Consider the following 15,017-nt stretch of genomic DNA (forward strand, 5'->3'; position numbering starts at 1 on the left):
ACACATGAGATCACCTTGTTGTCTGTGTATTCCCTACTAATTCCTGAAAGCTGGAGTAGTACAGTCAGAAGAGACGGTCATTACGACAACAATTGCTCCTGGAACTTCTAATATTATTGTAACATGATGATGGAATAGTTTAACAAGAGAAACTGTTCGCTGCTAGGTAACGGTAAACTAACACCTTCCCCGCAACTCGATAATCGTGGCAACGAATACGCGTGTATCAATAAAACTGCTTGAAACAGTGTCTTATGTACGATTCGTGGCGAGGCTATGTATATAACTGGTTACTTTACACGGTACGTAAATTCACCCGTGTGTAGGCGGGGTCGAATACTTCCACCGTGACCCTGCGAGTCGTAGGAGACGACGAAAAGGGAAGTCTCGAATCTGAGACAGTAAAATATTGTCAAAAGTACTAAGGGACTCGGACCCGAGAAAGACTGCGCTGGCAAGGGCCAGCAGCATATGCAAAAGATAGACGCGTCCTCTCGTCAGAGATGGCGCCCCACAGAAACAAGACCGTAACTGTCAAAAAGTAATAAATATCTGGTCATGAGCTCCAAATGGGGCTCGAAACCTAGACTTACTGACTGACCGTGAGTCGCAATGTGACTTGGACTTTGACTTTGACTTGGTACGTAAATTATGCTGTTTTGTTTTGTGTCATCAATACAACTAACAAGTAATTTGCGATAGAAGTTGTATAGTATATAAGAGTCACATTTATATTGTCATGTATTTCCTAGGCAACGCGACAAGAAATTGTGTGGGTCTCGGATTTGAACAAATATGTTTATTGGACAATGACTTTTTACACTCACAGATACAATTATTCGCACTTGTAGCGTCTTCGGACGTTTCCTCTTCAGTGTTATACTCTCGCACCGCTAATCTCGGTGAAGTGTCTTCTGCTCGGAGCTCAACTGTCTTTAGCCATCGTCGACTGACTGGTTTCTAGTAGGATACGAACTAACTGGTCTCAAGTCGAAGCCACATTGCGACTGACGGTAAGTCAGTAAGTCTTGGTGCAGATATTTATTACTGTTTGACATTTACGGTCTTGCTTTTGTGGGGCACCCTCTCTAACGAGAGGACGGGTCTGTCTTCTATATATGCTGCTGGTCCTTGCCAGCGCAGTCTTTCTCGGGTAGTGGGATGGTTGATGAATTGGAAAGATTTGGAAGGATGTGGTCTTTGCGTAAGCTAGACACCAGTGTTATCGTGACTGAAATTCGAGGTTCGAACTGAACACCTCAAGAATACTGGTCTAGAGCGTTACCGCTAGACCGGTCTTTTCAATTAAATGACTAAAGATGTGTAATTAGAATGATGAAGTCAAGGAGGATGAGGTGGGCAGGGCATGAAGCACGAGTGGGGGAGAAGAGGAATTCATAGAGGATATTGGTGGGAAAGCCTGAAGGAAAGAGACCGCTGGGAAGACCAAGGCGTAGGTGGGTGGACAATATTAAAATGGATCTTAGAGAGATAGAATGGGATGGATTGGATTGATATGGCTCATGATAGGGGCCATTGGAGGGCTCTTGCGAACACGGTAATGAACCTTAGGGCTCCATAAAATGCTGGGAAATTGTTGAGTAGCTGCAGATTTTTCTTCTCAAGAAGAGCTCGGCTCCATAAGTAAGTAAGGCACATCAAAGAACTCGTTTTCAAATACCGTATGCTCTGTAGTGGGGAAAGTGAAAGTTGTGCTCTAACATTTGCCTCCAGTGACATAGGAATCTCACAAAGAAATTTTGGGGTGGGCGGAATTTGTTTATAATTGATCCATGGCTCTTGGAATACTAATCAGACAGATGCTGTATGCCAGCCTGCTCAGCATTTTATGGAGCTACTTCATACAGGCAGTGTCAGCTAGTGCGTTCCATTTTCTCATTAGGTCATAACTTCTGATGAGTGTTTGGATGCTTCAAAAAGTGATTTTGCAATTGCCTGTTTGGTTTGCAGTACTGCTGTTATCAGAATTCCTGTAATTGATGGTACGGGATCTATCACTTCCAAATGCAGTAGGATTTACAGAGAAACTGTGAGTGGTAGTTCAATGCAGCATTTTAATTGCTTGACATCTAGAGCTACTGGAGAAGAACAGGCTGGCCATGGTAAGGCCAGTATGCAGTCTGAAGGAGCTGGCCTCACCACCAACACATCTGTCTTCTTGCGACAAACGTCAAGTTCTTCACTGGAGTCGTCGGGCATCATTCCGCCTCCTGCAAGTTGCCCTGCTGTACCTGACCGTCACATGGATTGTATGGGCATTTCCTCCGCTCTGTGACTGGTGAGGACTGCCTCACTCATGTGTGAATGGTGATCTTTATAATGCTGCACATCCCTTATGACATTAATTGAATGTTACTTTCTAATTAATTTTCTTTACAGTTACATATGTGATGGTTAATTGAATTTAATAAAGTGGGTATGAAAATATAAACAAGCTAAGCTTACATTAGGATGCCAAATGTTCTATTACTATTCTTCACACCTCTTTCATGAAAATAATTGCTAACTTAAGAAATTTCCTTAATTTCTGTGAAAGAAATTGCCAACTTAAGATGCTTGCTTAGTTTCTGTAAAATCAGTTGCTTTAAGTAACTTGAAAGGCCACACCATAGCTCAAGCGGTTAGTCGCTGACTTCCCATCGCGGCGGCCCGGGTTTGATCCCGGGTCTGGTCAAGTGGTATTTGTGGTGGACAGAGTGGCTCTGGGGCAGGTTTTCTCCAAGTACTTTGGTTCCCCAGCCAATCTTCATTCCACCAACTGCTCCACAATCACCCTCACCTATCATCTGGGGCTGGTACAATAGGCCAGAAGTGGCCGCAGTACAAGGCACTTAGTCCCACCCCACTAGCAATTAGCAATAAAAAGAAAAAGTAACTTGAAGCTGTGCATATTTGGTTCATCACTTATAGAGACAGTGTTGCTGATTGTAATGGATTGGCGCAGACCAGGAAGACAGTGAGTATTGCCTGTTTTGAAGTACAGTGTCAAAATCTTCCTGGAAAAGTCCAGGAAAATAACAAGAAATAAACTTGTGATGACTGATCATGGAGACTAGCCCCCCCCCCCCCATGCACATGAGTATGAGGGGTGAGCCATCAAAACCGGCCCTCATACTGCAACCTCCAATGATCTGTTGTGCTTCACCATGCACAGAAATATCAGAAATTGAGACACCACAGCATCTCGATTATATGTAGAAATATCAGATAGTGCTCACCATATTTACTCATCTGCATCTGAAATTAATTTAGGTTATTAATCAAGAAATAATAATTAAAATGTCAACATCTCTTTTATATTTATTTTTAAAAGTGCACTAATTTGAATTGCCACTTAATTTATTTTCTACCAATGGTAAAGTTAGTTAAAACTTTATTTCAAACTTAATGTACTGTTTTATAAAGGTATCTGTAATTTCAAGAAGAGTAAAGAATGATAGTTGCCTAGTGCTCTTACTAAGAATAATTGAAGTCATTTTGTGTTTTAATGTAATTTGTTTCAGGATAAATTCCTGTTTCAATTTCTAATATGTGCTATTACATGTATAAAGTGAAAGGTGACAAGGTAAATCTGCTATCCTTGTAAAAGACCATGAAGGCCTTAGAGTTGTGAGACATCGAGGCTCCCACATTTTCTCTAGACAATTGGCTCACAGATGGCATTAAGGTTGTTAGCCTTATATGCCAACTGTCCTTTATCCCCCCAGGAAGATTCCTGGTACTCGTTTCTGTTAAGAGACTGAGTTGACCACAGGGCCATAGTGTGGCTGGAAGGTTTAAGTAAATTGGAAAATCCACCTCATCAGGACTCGAGCCCGTGACCTTCCAGCTTGTAGCATAGTGCCTCAATCAACTACGCCACAAGTAGATGTCATTAATCCGGTATGTTTTCAGGTTATCTGAAACTGGACAAGGTGTGATCTTCACCGTTGTGGATACTGCCGCAGCGGAATTTCAAGATCATGTTTCGTCTCCATCACATCACCATACAAAAGGTCTCCTGAGGGGAATCAGGAATGATAATCTGACCGTGGATGCTTCACCTGGTGAAACACAAATAGTAAGACCACCAATATCCGATGAAGACGAATCACTTACAAATAGTGAAGAGACTTCAAAGAATCTTTCTATTTTAGAAGACACTGTTGATGATAAAATCTTTAAAGAGAAGGGTCAACAATATATAGTTCGTGCTGAACCAAAAGTAATAGAAATGAAGTTGCAAGTTCACACGGAGAAACCAGAAAGTATGTTGGAGGAAATTGATTCTGCTAATATTCCTGAAACTGCAGCAGTCATAAATGACAGTGCGAAGAATGTAGTGGATGCGAAAGAAGGTGACTTAAAATTATCCCCTACTGAAGACTCTGAACAAACCCCAGCACCAGATGATATCCCATCATTTAGTGAATGGGCACAGAAACAACTGGCAGAAGCTGAAAAGAAAAAGAGTGAGTGTTTTACTGTTCTCTTCTGTTCATGCATTAAATCATTAATATATGCAAAGGGATTTCAGTTTAACCAATTTAAGTGCAATGCATATTCTCTTTCCTGTTTTCTTTATCAGTCTGAGGGTTCTTTATTAGCTATGTTTCAAGTTATTTAAGATTGTGTGACATAAACTTTTAATGCTATCATCTTGTACTTTCCCATCATCTTTGTTTTTGTATAGAAACTGCTACATTTTGGAAATTGGTTTTATTTCCATGTTCAGATGGACAGTAAAGTAAGTAAAGGTATCCCTGTAACAGGCCGTGGAGGCCATAGGGTTGTGAGATGTTGAGGTTCCCACATTTCCTATACAATCAGCTCATAGATGGCGACAAGGTTGTCAGCCCTATGCGTCAGCCACCCTTTACCCCCAAGAATATTCCAAGTATATTCCTGGTACTCATTTCTGTTAGAGGCTGAGTCGACCCCAGGGCCATAGTGTGGCTGGAAGGATTAGGTCAATTGAAAAAATGCAATGACCTCATCAGGATTTGAACCTTCCGGCTTGTGGCATAGTGCCTCAACCAACTATGCCACTGCGTGGACAGGGTATGAAAAAATATGTACTTTACCTGTTGCTCCAACAGGATAGGAATTTCTTCATATAATGCCCACTAGAAGCTATTTGCAAAATGTTGTTCTATATAAGAGAATTTGATGAGGGATGAAGTCCAAAAGGCCTTTAACTTTCTTTACTAGTACTATTTTCCTATGCTATTAGGAAATACCTACTAAAATGGCACTTTGTTGTTATCTGAAGCTTCTTGACTCTTCTGAAAGTGGTCAGATTAGGTTGAAATACTGTGTGAAGGTCAACCAAGGTTCTGGAAGTTAGATTAAAGGATGTTGTAGCACGTAGACCTGATACGAAGTGATGACTCTGTAGACAACGGCCATTGCTAGCAAATACCCGTAAACAGTAGCAGAGGAATGGTGTTCTGTATGCAATATGAGCAATAGCCAGGTAATAAAAGAATGGAAGAACTGTTGGGAGAGGTGTTTTCCATGTGGTCTGTGCCGAGGCTACATAAGGAGTCGATTGTGCATTGTGAATTCGGCAGTTGGAAGCCAGTTAGATCAGCTTGGGAGCTGCATTGAGATAGGCGACAGCCAGCAAAGATGTAAAGCCGTGAACACGGAAGTTCAGGGATCTGTGACGTTGGAAGCCGTTAACAGACAATGACTGGTGAAGACACTGCAGACTGAGAGGACAGTACATGCTGTGGTGAACTGCAGAATGTGTGAATTAGTGATAGTGCTATAGTTGCTTGTAGTTACAATCTGTAAGCATTCAATAGATCTAATTACCGATCCAACCCCCGTTTATGGTCACTCCATAATATCATGAGAATATTGTCACATATTTATGGGTGGTGTGACTGTTAGACAGGGTTTGGATTGGCTGATTGGATTTATTGCATTTATACTCGTACACTCAGCTCTTAACTACAAGTAATACAGCGCTATCACTGATCTACACACACTACAGTTCACCTTTCCTCACACACTAGGGTTCTCATTCTTCACTTGTCATATCCTGGCAACGGATTTCAACAACACAGTAATTACACCAGTCTCACTGTAACTGCAGCACACGTGAATTCTTCTTTGAACAGCCTGATTCCTTTCTGGCCATTTCTTTCAAATTATCTTAAACTGTCATCTCAAGAGACTTCCTCAGTTCTGATTTAGCTGGCCTAGGATCATCGTTGTATAGCCTCGGCAGATCCAATAGAACACACCGTTTCTGTCGTTATAGCTCAACAGTACTTAAATTGTTGCTGTGGGAACCTATTTACTGAGTCAGTGCCTAGCAATGAACTCTGGCTGCACTATTCTGGCTTTTAGGCGTCATGTCACAATATGAACAAACCGCAACAGTGGTCTGAACAAGCACACTGTGATAAACCTAAATTGTGAAGTTTTATTTAATGGTTCTTTGTGCTGTAGAAGGCAATTTCATAACGATTTATGCCACTTGTTCTTGAACATATACATGAAATGAATTATAGTGCCCCCTCCCCCCATTATTAATGTCTGGGTTGTGGACATTTTTCCCTACAGAAATCATATAACATGACCATGACATTCATGATACTACCCATAAATTCGCCTTTGCAGAAATTTGGGCTAAATATTAAGTTTGTTTAAACACAAAATTTAAAATGACGACAAATTGAGCCCATTTTTACAAAAGAAATGATCATTTGTTAAGAAATTTTAATTCCGTATGCATATATATCAGTAATGCAGCTGGATGGCTGGTAGTGTCTCTGCTGTTCCCATATTATTTTAGGTTTTGCAGTGTTGTATATCCTTGTTTAAGATGTCTGCATACCTACTATTATTTCTCACGAATAAAAGGTTTGTTATTATGCTTCTGGATCTTGAACAATTTTTGTGATGGAATGCATCTCAGCTTATTTGTATCATGAGTTTTAGTGGGAAAATAGGGGTCTTTGTGCAGAATTTTACAGTACATACACGTTTTCAAGACCACATCTTCCATAATGTAGGAGCATTCTAGTATATATAGAATTATACTATATATGCATTTATAAATTCAAAGCAAATCATCTAGCTTTTTGAATTTATTAATTAATATCATGAACCCATATTTTACAGAATTTTCATATACTTTTACAAGATAATTTACACAGACTTACCTTCGTGCATTTGTATGATTTTAATGTTTATATAAAATAGATTTATTTTAACAGAGGTCTGTTGTAGTGTTGAGGATGTGAGGGTAGGTTTTAAAACAATTGAACACTAATATGCATTACCTTCTGCACTTGGACACTTTTCATGCACAAAATCTTTATATTTTTCATTGCTATATTTTCATGTTATGGTAAGCAGTTCAGAATTCCACAACTCCACCTGCAGGAAGCCAAAGTCGTGCCAGTGGAAATCTAAAAGTGCGATCGAAGAACTATGCTTCCCCAGATTGTGGAGCGAAGATTGTTGGAACTAACCCTGAGGCTATGTATGCTGGGTCTATAATCTCACCATCTCGTGACGAATATGTCCTCAATGCGTGCACTAATCGTTTTTGGTTTGTTGTAGAACTATGTGAGGCCATTCAGGCTAAAAAGGTATGTATAACCATCAGCAGAAGTGTTTGAAAAGAAATTGTGTCTAGTATGAATAAAAAGGAGAAAGAAAGATGAACAAAACCACTTGATTCACCTTTGCTAATTATCATGTTTTGAAAGTGAATCTGGAAATTTAGCTAACTTCAAAGTGGAAGGGGACTTTACTACTTGTGTGTATGTCTGCGTGCTCGTGTGTGTGTGTGTGTGTGTGTGTCAGTATTTAATGGGGTCGTAATTGGGCCTAGAGAGTTAAATATTTTAATGAAGTTGACTTCATAATTATGTTACTATTATAATACCATGTGTATTCTTCCCAACATATTTCAGTTCTAACCACCTTCAGGTTTTTCTAATTATTATAAACCTATTGAAAGTTTACATATATTCAATATTGTAATGATTATTAAATTAATAGGTAAAGTTGTCCCTGTGCTTAATTAATTAAGCACCACACCATGAAGATGAGTTGGGGTATAGCTCCACCATTCTTGACATTGGCACTAGATGGAGGTGAATATCAACTTCACGCTCCTGCCGCTTTATCCCCAGGGAAAAGCCCTCGGTACATATTGGATATGAGGCTGGGTGGACTGCAGAGCCAGTGTGGATGCTGTGGAGAAGATAAAAGTTTTGACCCATCTGGGAATTGAACCCTGGCTGTCCAGTCCACAGCCTGTTGCTATACTGCCTGAGCTATCCTGGCTCTTGATTATCAAGTTGTTATTTCCTAATCATATATATTAATTCACATTAGAATCATCAAATTCATATCATGATCATCATCACCACTATTAACATAATCATTATTAATTTTGTGGGGTTAGTTCTTTTTAATCTTTTCCTGTGAACCACAGGATGATTTTAGTCTTGCTATCACTGTGCCAGTCGACTTGTAATTCCCTCAGTTGATAATGGAATGCTAATTGTGGAAGGTGATATTTTTCCATTATTTCTAAATTATATTTCCAGTTCCATTGTTATCCTTGTATCTCATCATCTGTTTCAAGGCTTGCTTTTATTCGCCTGTTTCATCTCAAAGATTACCCTTCCATCTTCTCGCAACATTTCTTCCGCAATCTGGTTGATAGATCTTAGATTTTTGGGTCAGTGTTGAAGAGTCCATTCTTGAGATGTGATTATGCTACTTATTTTTTTTAGTCTTGGCTAAAGCATATGAGTAAATTTGTAATGCATTACATATTATTGCATTGAGTATGTTTATCCAGAGACATGTTCTGAACTTGTACAGTTGTTGTATTATTTATTGCAAATTTTCATCTAACTGCGCATTTGCCTTTAGAAGCCAGAATCTTTGCTTTCTTTTTGTTGAAATTTCCAGATTATAGCTATTTGTTACAATTTGTAGCTGAGGAGTAGCTAGCTGTTTGTAAATCATTCTTGGATTCTGAAGATGTGACATGGTCATCAGCAAATAAGGTTGCTTTTAAAAATGTTGTCCATATTCGCAGATCTTATTTTACCTGAATCTGCCAAACACAAGTGTCTGGGTGTCCCTTGTTCCGTATTTTGTCCCATAGTTTGTTTCTGAGTATTTAATTGAATCCTTTCATGTAATCAGTAAGCAAAATGTCTGTATTCATCTATATTTGTACTATAACTTTCAATCCTTCTGTGATGTCAGAATTTCTTTGGTGGTCTAGTCCAGCGAAGCCCAGTAGGTAGTCTCAGAAATGCATTTGTGTGTTCACTACATTAAAATTCTCTGTGTAAAATGTTCAATTTATTAAACATGGTTATGCACATCTGTGTATACCTTGGAACTATTACAATACTTGATGTGTTTGTTTATATCGTGGTTATGTAGTTAAGTTTTCAGTCTTTGTTGAATTTGCTAATGTATAACAGAAATGTGTTGTGTATGACTGAAGATGGGGCTTTTAAGGTGTTTTTTGTATTCCATGTCTGTATGTCTATGAATGTTTGCCAGCTTTACAATAGTCAGTTTGTTTTGGCAGCACTAAGTACTGTATACCAGACTGTACATATATACATTAATTCATGGATTTGGGTTCTTTTCCAGATTGATTTGGCCAATTTTGAACTGTTTTCTTCCTCACCACGTGATTTCTCTGTGTCACTGAGTGACCGATTTCCCACTCGTGACTGGAGGAGTGTTGGCCATTTTACTGCTCAAGATGAGAGAGACATACAAAGCTTCAACCTCGATCCTCATTTGTTTGGAAAGTTCATCAAAGTAGAACTACATTCACACTATGGATCAGAGCACTACTGTCCCGTCTCCCTGTTTCGAGTTTATGGTACTAGTGAATTTGAAGTTTTGGAGACTGAAGTTGAAGTTCATGAGTCACTTCCTAACATGGCTGACGACGATGATGATGACGATGAAGAACCGTTAGATGTTGATACAGGAGAACTTCCAAAAACTCTGTTTGGTAGTGCGCAAGATGCAGTTATGAGTATAGTTAAAAAAGCAGCTCAGGCTTTGGTGAAAAGTGGTAACTCTCAGAATGAAACAACTAATGTGGAAATATACAAGTCCCATAGCAATGCCTCAGGCAGTAAGAACTGTGTCAGCCCAAGTCATATTGTTGTGTGTGACAATTGCAGTGATGCCATGTTCAGTCGGGTATTTGAACTGCTCAGCTGCCGAGGGACTTACTTACAATCTTTGATTGAGACTCCATTTGTGCGCAGTAGCTTTCAGAGCAGTAAACTTTGTGTAGAATATGGCTTGGATTTCAGTAGTCACCGTACTGGTGCACCTTACCCGTTACGACTTTCGGCAAGTGGAGTTGATCTCTCAAAATCAGATCGAAGTAGATATTTATCAGCTTTATTACCGTCAGAATACATTGCTGCTCTCTGTAACATATTAGCTGTTCTTGAGAGGAAAGTTGTGTTTAACATCAGTTATGAAGTAAATGGAACCACTTCCATAAATATTACTAATAGCTTAGATGGAAAGTCTCCTAATGTAGAATCAGACTTCGGGAACTTGGTCGTTACACACCACTCAACATGCACATTAGGGTCAAGTTTAACATCGGAACATTGCAGTTCTTCATCACTGTCAGGTGCTAGTGACACTGTAGGTTTTGCTACATCACTTCCATTGGATTCTGTAGCAGCAGAAACAACAGTTGCATCTCAGATAAAACCAACTAGAACGCTTGTTAAAGAACCAGATAGAAAGGAAGATTTCCCTTCAGCTGTTACAATGAAAACCTCCTATGATCAAGGAAAGGAAAGCTCAGTGTTTGCAGAGGTATCATCTCTTCAAGAACTTCCTGCCGGTGCATATTCTACTGTAAGTGTATCAGTTTATCCAGGTGAAGAGAATCGGACAGATGCAGAAGGAAGTTTGAAGGAGAGGGTAGAGACTCAGGTAAAGACTTCAGCGCATAACGGTGGATCTATAAAGGTGGAGGTGACCGAGGAGCTCCCCACAGTGACTGAAAGTGACCAGCAACAGTCAGGAGGAAATGAGAAGCAAAGTGAAGTAATTCTTGAGGAGAAGTACCAGGAAAGTCAAGAAAATCTCTCACTTGACTCGTTGCTTTCGGAACTGAAAGACCTAGACATCGGAATGGACACCAGCGGCAGTTCCTCTGCTAACCCTGCCACTGTTACAGCCACAACAGTGTCTCCACCAAGCCTTTCACAGACACAGCAAGTTCAGAAGGAATCTGTCTTTGTTCGCCTCTCCAACAGAATCAAGGTATGAATATATTTGGCATCTTTTGTTTACTTTTATTAGATATGAACTCAGGGAAACTTTCTGTATGTAAGAGTGTTTTACAGTTGTCTCCTGTATACCCACTTGTCAAGAGAACACCTGATTTTCTTGTTAAACCAAAATAAATATGTGTATTGTGATCTTATGGCTTATGCACCATATTCTAGTCTTTTAGGTAGGTGTCAGTGTTTTTGAGGGAAAAATTGTGTGCCTCTTCAGGGTAGATAGAGGCAGTATGTTACTCTGAAATGTTGGTACCTGCCTACCATACTACAACACAGTGTTGTTATCCAGAAGACCACAACATGACTTCATTTCTGTGAAAACTTCAATTCTTGCAAAATAAATATGATTATTCATGTTAAAAGATGCAGATCCAGCAGCATCAGAGAATGAGGAAGAACAGCGAGACCTTGCAAACAAGTGAAAGTGTAACCAGTGACATGAATTGAACTTCAATTCACGAACTTTTAACTCTTAACAATTAAATAACCTGTGTTTTATGAAAAGAACTCGATATATTAGTGAGCATAAATCTGGATAAGATACAGGGTCGAATGAGTGAAAAGTGAATGTGACCGCGTGTAATTATACACCTGAGGATGACCTCTTGAGGTCGAAACATGTAGTGATAATAAAAAACGTGTTGTGTAGTCGGTAAATTCACTCTACTCTTAATTAAATACACAACAGGATGCAAGAAATGATTAAAAAAGAATTTTAGGTTTCTTTGCCTTGCTGTATGTGATAGGTTTGCTTTCATCTTCTGTCATTTAGTCTATGTTCAGAATGTATATAGTAGATGTTATAATTGCTTATTGGCACAGAAAATTAGGTTTTAGGTTGTTAAAGGCAAAATCAGTGTGTCTCTGAATGGTGTAAGTGATTTTATCAGAGATATTAATGAAAGGATCATATTTAAACAACTTCTACTCTTGTGGAATGTTTACTGTATAACCTGACGGGCCATAAGAACGTTTTATATAGAAGAGACCATATACAAATTAAGTTACATTTTTGCTAAGTTTTGGTGTCATTTGTTTATTTACTGTCACAATAAACATACTGTGCCAAATGGTATAAATTTACTTGGTATTTCTATTAGGCTTTGGAACGTAATATGTCTCTAAGTGGACAATATTTAGAAGAACTTAGCAGGCGTTATAAGAAGCAAGTGGAGGAGATGCAGCGAGCATTCAACCGGACTCTTGCTGCTGTGGCAGAAGAAAGTCGTAAGGGAGAGGAACGTGAACAGAAACGGGTAGAGGAAATGGCGGCACTTCAGAAACAGCTAGCAACATTAACCTTTTCTGTGGAGATGCTTCTTACAGAGAGAGACAGTTGGCAGCATAAAGCAGCTGTGAGTACTTAACAGTTATGGGAGTAGATTCCTTTTAAAATAATACTTCTTGTTTGTATAAAAAGAAAATCCTCTATTTCTGTTCTTTATCTTTTCTGCTCTGATATTTAATTATTACAAATGAAACGGTAGAAGAAAGATATAAACTTTTAAATGTTTGGCTGGCACAGGTAGGATGTTGAAGATTTATTATAAATCATACTCATTTGTAGTTTTCAACATACACAATGTTTTCATGTGGTGAATACTATTTATTAGCATGGTAGAATGTTGTTTCTAAGAATTAAAATAGCAATTAGCAGTGGTGGCTCAAGATCAAGATGAGGTAAAGAAGATGGTAATCAAACCAGCTTTCATATTCATCCTAAGGTTCACATAATTTGCAACATTGCTACCATAAATGAGAAGATATAAGTCCAGCCATCAACACAACATGTGTAAAACGTTTTAGTAGACTGTTATACTTCTGGATATATTTCTTTACTTCTGAATAATCATAACATCTCTTTTTTGTGTTTGTTTCTGTACCTTGATAATTAAGATAGAATAATTGTAATATCATTATATGTTGTTCTGTTTTATAAGTTAAATAAGATGATGAAGGTTTTTCAGTTGAGTAATGATTAGGACATCCTAAATTTATTCTTGTTTTTATTTATGAGATTACTAACTTCTGAGATGTGATGTAGCAGAGTAGCTGTCCTCAAGATGGAGACAGCATGTTGCTATGAGACGTTGGTAACTATCTACCAAACTACAAAGTGTCACACCACATAAGACACAAAATCATCATGGTGACTGCCGTGAGAATCTCACACCTCCATTCTTTTAGTTATTTTGTGGTGTTCACTTTTATTTATTATTGTTAGATCCAGATAATTACTTTTCATGTATGTTGGGATGATGTGTTAGTTTCTTCTGTATTAAGACTTTTGTCATGAATTTCGCTTATGCGACACATACGTGACTTTATATGCTTTGATACAGATCACTGGTTTTATCTGCTTCTGAATGAATGCTCTTATTCCTTTATTGAATGTCACTTACCTATTAAAAGTATATGACAGTTATAATCACATTAGGATCTTCAACCAAGAGATATTAACATTCATATTTTTTAGACAGACCTATTAAAATCCGTAACAGATGATACTAATGCTGGCTGTGGAAGATTTTGCTTATGTATAATGATAGTAGTATATTTTGTTGTAGAATGTTTTGAACAGTTGCAAATTTGTGGATTTATTTTGCAGGTAATTATACAACATGTGGTCCTCATATTAATCGAAATGCTAGTATTTGGAATTGTTCTGTATTTCTGCCGACACCTGCCAGAAACAGACGTTGGCAGTGCACAACGTAAGTGGAGTTTTGGGTGGCATGTTCAAAGGGGGAAAGAGAGTAAAACAGATCCAAATCGCCGAAGATCTGTTCAGGGAGTTAGTGGCCATGAAGCACCAAAAAGTCATAATCGCAGGCCTAGTGAAGAAGCTCTGAACATTTCTGGTAAGGACCATTATATATTTAACTTTCAGTACTGGATTATCATCTTCACTTCTGTTTATGTGCATCCTAATCAGGGGAATACTGCCATCTTGTTAACAAGGGGCTCACATGAACAAGCAATATGTTCTTTTTCATTCTTAAATAATTTTAGATAAAATAAAACAATACATGTATATTACATAAATTTGTGGAATTACATACTGTACATACTTCATATTACAGTGTGAGTGTTTGTTAAGAAGGTTCCATATAGCTTGGATTATTGGCCGAAGATTAAGAAGGGGCTCAACAAGCCCTTCTGAGCTCCTTGCAGCACATGCCTGATCCCAGTACAGCAAAAGTCTATTGTAAAATTGCAGTTATGAAAGAAGTTACTTTGAATACTGTATTTAAAATTTACGTAGTGTTTGTTCATATTGTGGCATGTGGACCTGTTGCTAGGCAACGAACGCAAAAGAAGCAGCTATACAGCAGCTGTTGCTAAATAATGACTTCACAAGCAAGCATGTTTCTAAGGTAACAATTGCACAGCAATAATGGAACAGTGTTTTCTGTGTGGTCTGTGCAGAGATGTTATAAGCAGGACAGTTAGTGAGAGTCATTTGGATTGGTTGGTGAGTGAGTCAGTTAGAGAACTGCTGAGGTTCGGTCATTGTGAGCTGTTGCTGTGAGAAGCTGGTAGCTGAGGTCAGGGATAGTTCGGGAACCAAGAGGAAGGGGAACGCCCGCTGTTGGAAGCTGCTACTGAGCAATGGCTAGTGAAGGCATGACTGTGGACACTAATGCGTTTGTGGGAGGGGGGCATAATAGTGTATTGTAAAGT

General features: G+C 38.7%; 1 protein-coding gene across 5 annotated transcripts in view; it reads left to right on the plus strand.

Annotated features, from left to right (window-relative positions):
- LOC111867848 (SUN domain-containing ossification factor) overlaps positions 1–15,017 on the plus strand; it is a 72,329-nt gene that overhangs the window by 51,904 nt on the left and 5,408 nt on the right. For 2 of the 5 annotated variants that reach the window (XM_033752831.1, XM_023858047.2), the window contains exons 2-7: positions 2,095–2,299; positions 3,916–4,472; positions 7,375–7,610; positions 9,652–11,310; positions 12,434–12,688; positions 13,942–14,194. In XM_033752831.1, the coding sequence (XP_033608722.1) occupies positions 2,095–2,299; positions 3,916–4,472; positions 7,375–7,610; positions 9,652–11,310; positions 12,434–12,688; positions 13,942–14,194 (3,165 nt within the window). Of the gene's footprint in view, positions 1–1,971; positions 2,300–3,915; positions 4,473–7,374; positions 7,611–9,651; positions 11,311–12,433; positions 12,689–13,941; positions 14,195–15,017 lie in introns of all 5 variants that reach the window. The other 3 variants (XM_023858046.2, XM_023858045.2, XM_023858043.2) reach the window with 2 other exon arrangements.

Source organism: Cryptotermes secundus, unplaced genomic scaffold (genome assembly GCF_002891405.2).
Source record: "Cryptotermes secundus unplaced genomic scaffold, Csec_1.0 scaffold2543, whole genome shotgun sequence".
In the NCBI taxonomy this organism is placed as follows: domain Eukaryota; kingdom Metazoa; phylum Arthropoda; class Insecta; order Blattodea; family Kalotermitidae; genus Cryptotermes; species Cryptotermes secundus.